We start from the raw sequence: 6,000 nt of genomic DNA, 5'->3' as shown, positions 1-6,000 counted from the left end.
CCCCCCAGTTCCCCCAGCCGCTCCCCAGCAGACCTGTGCTCCAGACCCTGCCCCAGCTCCGTTGCCCTTCTTTGGACACGCTCGAGTCATTCAATGGCCTTTTTGGGGTGAGGGGCCCAGAACTGAACCCACTCAGCGAGGGGCGGCCTCCCCAGTGCTGAGCCCAGGGCTCAGATCCCTTCCCTGTCCCTGCTGGCCACGCCAGTGCTGACACAAGCCAGGATGCCGTTGCCCTCCTTGGCCCCCTGGGCACACTGCTGGCTTATTCTCAACCCCCCCAGTCCCTCTCTGACCGGCAGCTCTCCAGCCACTCCTCCCCAGGCCTGTAGCCCTGCTGGGGGTTGTTGTGGCCCAAGGGCAGCCCCTGGCGTTTGCCCTTAGTGAAACTCCCCCAGTTGGGCTCAGCCCATCGGTCCAGCCTGGCCAGGTCTCTGCAGAGCCTCACCCTGCCCTGCTGCAGCACAGGGGTCCAGCCCAGACCCCTCGTGGTGGAGGGAAATCTGCTGGGTGATAAACACCACCTGCCACTGCTCAGAAAATGCCGAAGGTAGGTGGGGAGGAAGGGAAAGAGGGGGGTTTCCCTGACAGGGGCAGCACAGGGGAGCAGTCTCACTCAAGGGCATCATCATCCCACTGCAGGAGGAACCTCCTGGTAGAGGACACACTGGCCCTGGAGCAGCCCTGCCATGACACACCCAGCCCTGAAGTCAAGGTTGAAGGAGGAGGCAAGGACCAAACCCTGTAAACCCAGAGAGCATCGCTGCACACAAAGCAGATTTCTGGAGTATCTAAGCAAAGTCCCAGCAGCTGGTAGAGCAGTGGTGGAGCATCTCATCTCCAGCATCACAGCTTTTAAAAGTATCTGTTACTTCACAACTGAGGCTGATGTGTCCCTCACTGAGGCTGAGGAGGGGAGGGATCACAAAGACTGAAATAACCGCAGAGCAGCTTTGCACTTAGCACCTGCAAATGGAAGTTTTCCCGTCCCTTGCAACACTCCTTTCTTTGATCTGGCCCAGAACTTTGCTGAGCACAGGTTTCCATGAAGAAAATGTTAATGGATTTATAAATGAAAAATAAAAATCACAACCTCAAACAACAGAAAATCCTGTCCTATGTCGATGTCTCACACTTGGTAAGATCTCCAGTATTGTCCAGTACCAGGTTTGTTCTGCTACTCCCTTCTTCAGATGAAAGCCAAGTTCTTCCTCAGGACTGCCAATACAGGGGACTTCCACCCCTTAGCAGAGGTGAGCACTTTCTTGCATAATTAAAACATTTTTCAATTACTGGTGGTTCTAAAATAGAACTAATTAAAAAAAAAAAAAAAAGAGAGTGCTGTCTCAGCCCAGCACATCTGCCTCTCCTGCTGGGGAAGATGGGTATTTTCTCCTACTGCTCTTGTAACTTCACGAGCACCACCAGGTATAACATGGACTTAATCAAAAGGCAGCAGGAAGACAAACTGTGTGGCAGGAACGAGGATGTGAGGCTGCCAAGATTTTTGTAGCTTTAGTTGTACAAACGCCGTGCTGTATGTCTGCAGCGATTTTACACTCGAAGACACGCACAAGAACCAGAGCCTTAGGAGACCTTTTTTATTGCAACCAGGGGTTTAGCAGCAACACACTCAAGGAATTCCGCTTGGAAGATGTTTCTTGCCAGGAGAAATTTGCTATGAGGTGACTATTAAGACTCCAGGACGAACAGGGGCTTGTGATTTCAGCGCTAGGGTTCAAATCCAGCCGAGAGCTGAGCGCTCTGTACACACTCCATTAGCTGGGCTGCGGTGGCCATCCCTCCATTTCGGAGTCAGAGCATCCCAGGCCTGAACACAATACGAGCACGATTTCTCAGCACGTTTTTCTTAGCACAAAACTCCAGCGGGTCCAAAGCGCTGCCACTCTAGAGGCCTGTCCCAGATTTTCCTTATGTGACGATCTGCCCCCTCCCACACACAACACATGTGTACACACACACACACACACACACACACATCCATACTCACATGTTTTCGAAAGAGGTCAGCGTGGGGTCCCAGCTGTGGATCCGACTCCCGTATGAACTGCATCACCTCCTCCACCGTCCAGGACGAGGGGTCGCGGCTGCTCAGCCGTGAGACGTCTCGAGACCCGAGGTATCTGTCTGAACCTGGGGGCAAGGCGAGACAGCAGCCGTTACTCCCGGTATCCCCGCAGCATCGCTCCAGCAGTCATTCCCCCTCAATCTACCACTCGGTCTCCTCTCACAAAGCAAGGGCAGAGACAACACAAAGGGCACGTTCCAACCGTGCCCCGGAGACTCCTGCAGTACAGGTCTAGCACCGAAGCCTCTCCTTAGGCCATACTTTTTGGGGCAGCCTTCTACACTGAGCCCTCTTCCTCACTCTAAACCCCAGCTCCCCCTTTCCCCACTGCAGCTGGGTTTGGCCCCCATGCTCCCACTCTTCCTTGCCCATCTACTGACAGTTCCCACCTTTGCAGAAAACAATCCCCCATCCCCACTTCATGCACCGCTTCTGCTCCCTGGATCGTCACCTTTAGCAAATTTAACACCGCAAAACTCGTTTTTATTTTCCTTGGCTGTGTTTTCTGATGGACTGAGCGCACGTGTGAAAATCTGTTGCTGAAGGACCGCCTGAGCTAACAAAAGTCCCGCTCCCGACGCGCCAGCATCGTCCCAGCCCATGGTCCCAGCTCTCTGCCTGCACACACAGATGTGGGGGCAGGAAGATGGATCGAGGCAGCAGCAGCCTGAGCTTTTTAGAGGCTTTTATCGATGCCGTGCACCTAAAATGACAACTTTTTTTTGCAAACACCTAGATTTGACACATGCGGGTTTACTGCAACAAACAGTTCTCCTGCTCCAACTCCTCTACACAGACCAGAGCCTGTCCGACGGCTGCCCGGCCCCCCGGCCCCACTCCCAGCCTCCTCAGGCAGTTCTCGACTCCCCAGCCATTCCTGATCCAGCCTCATGGACCAGGCAGCCCTTCAACACTTTGACAAGTCCCTGCCCAAGCTTGCGAGTTCAGCTCCTGCCTAATCCTTCCTCTGCGCTGACCTCCAGGTCCAGCTAGTCACCGCGCCAAAGGAGCATCACCTCTCCGTATTTCCACCCGCCCATCTGCCACATCTCTAGAGGCACCGTTAAACCTAACAGACTACCTGTTTAACAGCGCAGAGGCCAGTCTCTGGTACTTGATGAAGTTAGAAAGGTGTAACTGGAGTTAGAAAAGCCCTTTATTGCCAAATTTAAAATCGGGAGGGCTGGCTTCTTAACTCTCTTACCCCCAGAGCTAAGCCTACGCAAGGCAGAGGTGCTGCCCTGGGTGAGGCTAGAGGGTTGGTGCAGGTGCCTGTATCCTTGCAGGCGATAGTCTCTGGAGCTCCTGCTGTGGCTGGATGAATTGACAGAGTTCAAGGCAGAGTCCATGGGGTCCAGGCGAGGCTCCAAGGGCCCTGGGAGCCCATCTCCCAGAACAAAGGTTTCACCTGGAACGCACCAAGCTGCAGTCAGTGCACCCGAACGCCAGGCAGCCCGACGGAAAGCACAACGGCAGCGAAGGCAGCACTCACCCAGGGCCGCGGGAGCGGGGCCGAACCCGCCTCGGCCCTCTCCTCGGAAGCACAGAAATTAAACCAGGCTCTGCTACAGCGCTGCAGCCTGGTGTCTGCCTGGCAAATGCCAGTCCAACCAGTCAGCAGTGACAACGGCCGGTACGCAGCCTGGAGCCACAGCTACTCATGCCACCACCAGCTCCGAGTCGCAGTGCTGTGCCCTTATGGCTTCCAGAGGCCTTTCTGTGGCAGCGGGGCACGGCGGCGGAGGGCTGCCCGTTCTGGCTGCCAGGGGACACAGAACTCACACAAATGCCCTCCGCAGGGAGGGGACTCCCCAAGGGGTGAAGCGTCACCGCACATCGCTGCTGTTAGCATGCAGGGTAAGGGACCAGGCGGTTGGGATTGTGGGGGCTGGTTAGAAAGCCTCATGCTGTGGCCGGGCGAGCAGCACACATGCAGAGCAGGAGGGAGCAGGAGGCTCCTCTGAGCAGCCCAGGGGCACCGTCACAGCCTGGCAATGCTCTCACAACATGCTGATCCCCTGGCCCCAAAAGCAAGGTGCTGGCGACCAGCTGCTCACCCCTCCTGACCTGCTGGGCCCTTTTTCATTGCTGAATCAAGCTGGTGACCAACACCCTTTGCTGGGACATGTGCAGGAGGGACAAGGCAGAGGGCTCTCCCCGGGCAGGGGTCCCAGTGCGAGATTGGCTTCTTCACCTTATCTTCCAAAAACGCATTTAATTTTCAGCTGTCAACAGCAGCATTAGGATGGAGGGGCTGAGGAAGCCATCCAGGGTGATATATAGTAAGGCTGAGCTAGCAAGATCTCCCTTTGCTGTTACACTGCAACAGCTTCATCCCAGCACCCTGAGTTTGTAGATTTTACTATGACATCCACAATCTAGTCTCAGTCCAGGTGGACCTGATGCCTCATGAGTCATTCTGAAATACTTATGTTCTTTATCATGAAATACCTGGCAAGTTTGTACAGCCAAAGAGGAAAGCAGCTCCTACAACAGGGGTATTACCTGTGCACTCTGGGCTAGGCCACAGCATCTGGCTGGGAGCTGGAGCTTCTCTACCAGCCCTTGTAGAGACTCTGAGAGCAGCTCACAGTCCTGAGCTGCTGTCACTCAAACACCACGGTAGGTGACAAGGATGAAGAAACCTGAGCAACTGCCCCAGTCAGGCCCTAAGTTTCTTCCCTGGGACTTCCCAGACCACAGGAGCAGCAGGTGAGAAGCCAGAACAAGGAGGTTGTGCAGAACTGGGATGGTGGTGAGGGTGCAGAGACCATACTGCAGCCCACGAGACCCAAAAGCTGTTGAGACCTTCTCAAATTATCTTGCTAATCTGATGCTGCCGTGCTCCAGTGAAGGGAGACGCAGCTTCCCAGAGCCTGAAGTGGTACCTGAGTGTTGCAGCAGTTGGGCCTCACCAAATGGAGCAACCTCTCTTGGAGGCACATAATTTTCTCTGGTTTCTGTGAACTATGGGACTGTTGTGTGAACTGGGATCCTCTGGTTTCAGTGCTGTCTGAGCAGAGCTCTTGGAGGCGAGTTCAGCTGAAGGCAGCCAGCCCATACCTTCCCTGGCTTCGTCTTGTGAGGCTACAAAACAGAACCCTCCCTCTTGCCTCGCTGGCTGGCAGTTCAGTGAAGCAGATGAGAGGTTATTATCTGCGTAAATGCAATCCTCCATCTCACGGGCTTTGTTACTCTACACTTGAGGCACTTCTGCCTTTCTCTGCATTTAGGTCTCTGGGAGGCTTTCAGAAACCAGCAGCACATCCTTAAAATCTCATGTACAAACAGTACTGCTGTGAAGACTGTTATTCCCTTGGTGACCTGTGCTGTGTGCTGGCCCGCATGTCAGGATCTTCCTGCGTGGGTAGATGTGTTTTCACCTGCTCTCTACACGTACAAAGCAGCTTTCTGACTCATGACCACTCCTGAATAACTCTGGACGCCTCCTTTACCCCCACACCCCTTCCCACCATCCCATTTCAGCACAAGACTGGATGCAAACCCAGCACTGAGCTGGCTGCTGTGGCCCAGGGGTGGATGGAGGTTCCCTGGCCCAGGACCAGACAGCAACTTAGACCAGCAACACTCTGGAGGAGCTTCTTCATAGCAGCTACGTTTGGTCTCCTCCCGAACAGGACAGTTTTTCTTAAAACCCAAACCACTTCCCATTAAATTTCTGTGCAAAAGGCCGATGTCTGGCTCACAGGAGAGTGCAGAGGCACGAGAGGGGTGAGTGGGCGCAGCCCTCTGCGCTGGTGGGGATGCTCTGTAACGGGGCAGTGGCTGTGGGCACAGGTCTGTGCTGCACATCCCCATCCTCCAAGGAGACCCAGCACTCTGCAAGGTGACACACCGCTTCACCTGGCCAGCAAGCCCTGGGACACTTGCCCCAGCTGGTCTGGGTCAGGCAA

At 54.8% G+C, this 6,000-nt stretch overlaps 1 protein-coding gene across 1 annotated transcript in view; it reads right to left on the bottom strand.

Moving 5' to 3' along the window:
- Window positions 1-1,867: 1,867 nt before the first annotated feature.
- Window positions 1,868-6,000, bottom strand: part of SCMH1 (Scm polycomb group protein homolog 1) — a 55,325-nt gene continuing 51,192 nt past the window's right edge. Inside the window, exons 14-15 of the mRNA XM_026863242.1 lie at window positions 3,291-3,494; window positions 1,868-2,151 (exon numbers count right to left, since the gene is read on the bottom strand). Coding sequence (XP_026719043.1) covers window positions 1,868-2,151; window positions 3,291-3,494 — 488 coding nt within the window. The remainder of the gene's footprint in view (window positions 2,152-3,290; window positions 3,495-6,000) is intronic.

This window comes from Athene cunicularia (assembly GCF_003259725.1).
Source record: "Athene cunicularia isolate RWA chromosome 23 unlocalized genomic scaffold, athCun1 chr23_part1, whole genome shotgun sequence".
NCBI lineage: Eukaryota > Metazoa > Chordata > Aves > Strigiformes > Strigidae > Athene > Athene cunicularia.
Note: the sequence above shows the minus strand (reverse complement) of the source record. Positions and strands in the feature narration are given on the sequence as shown.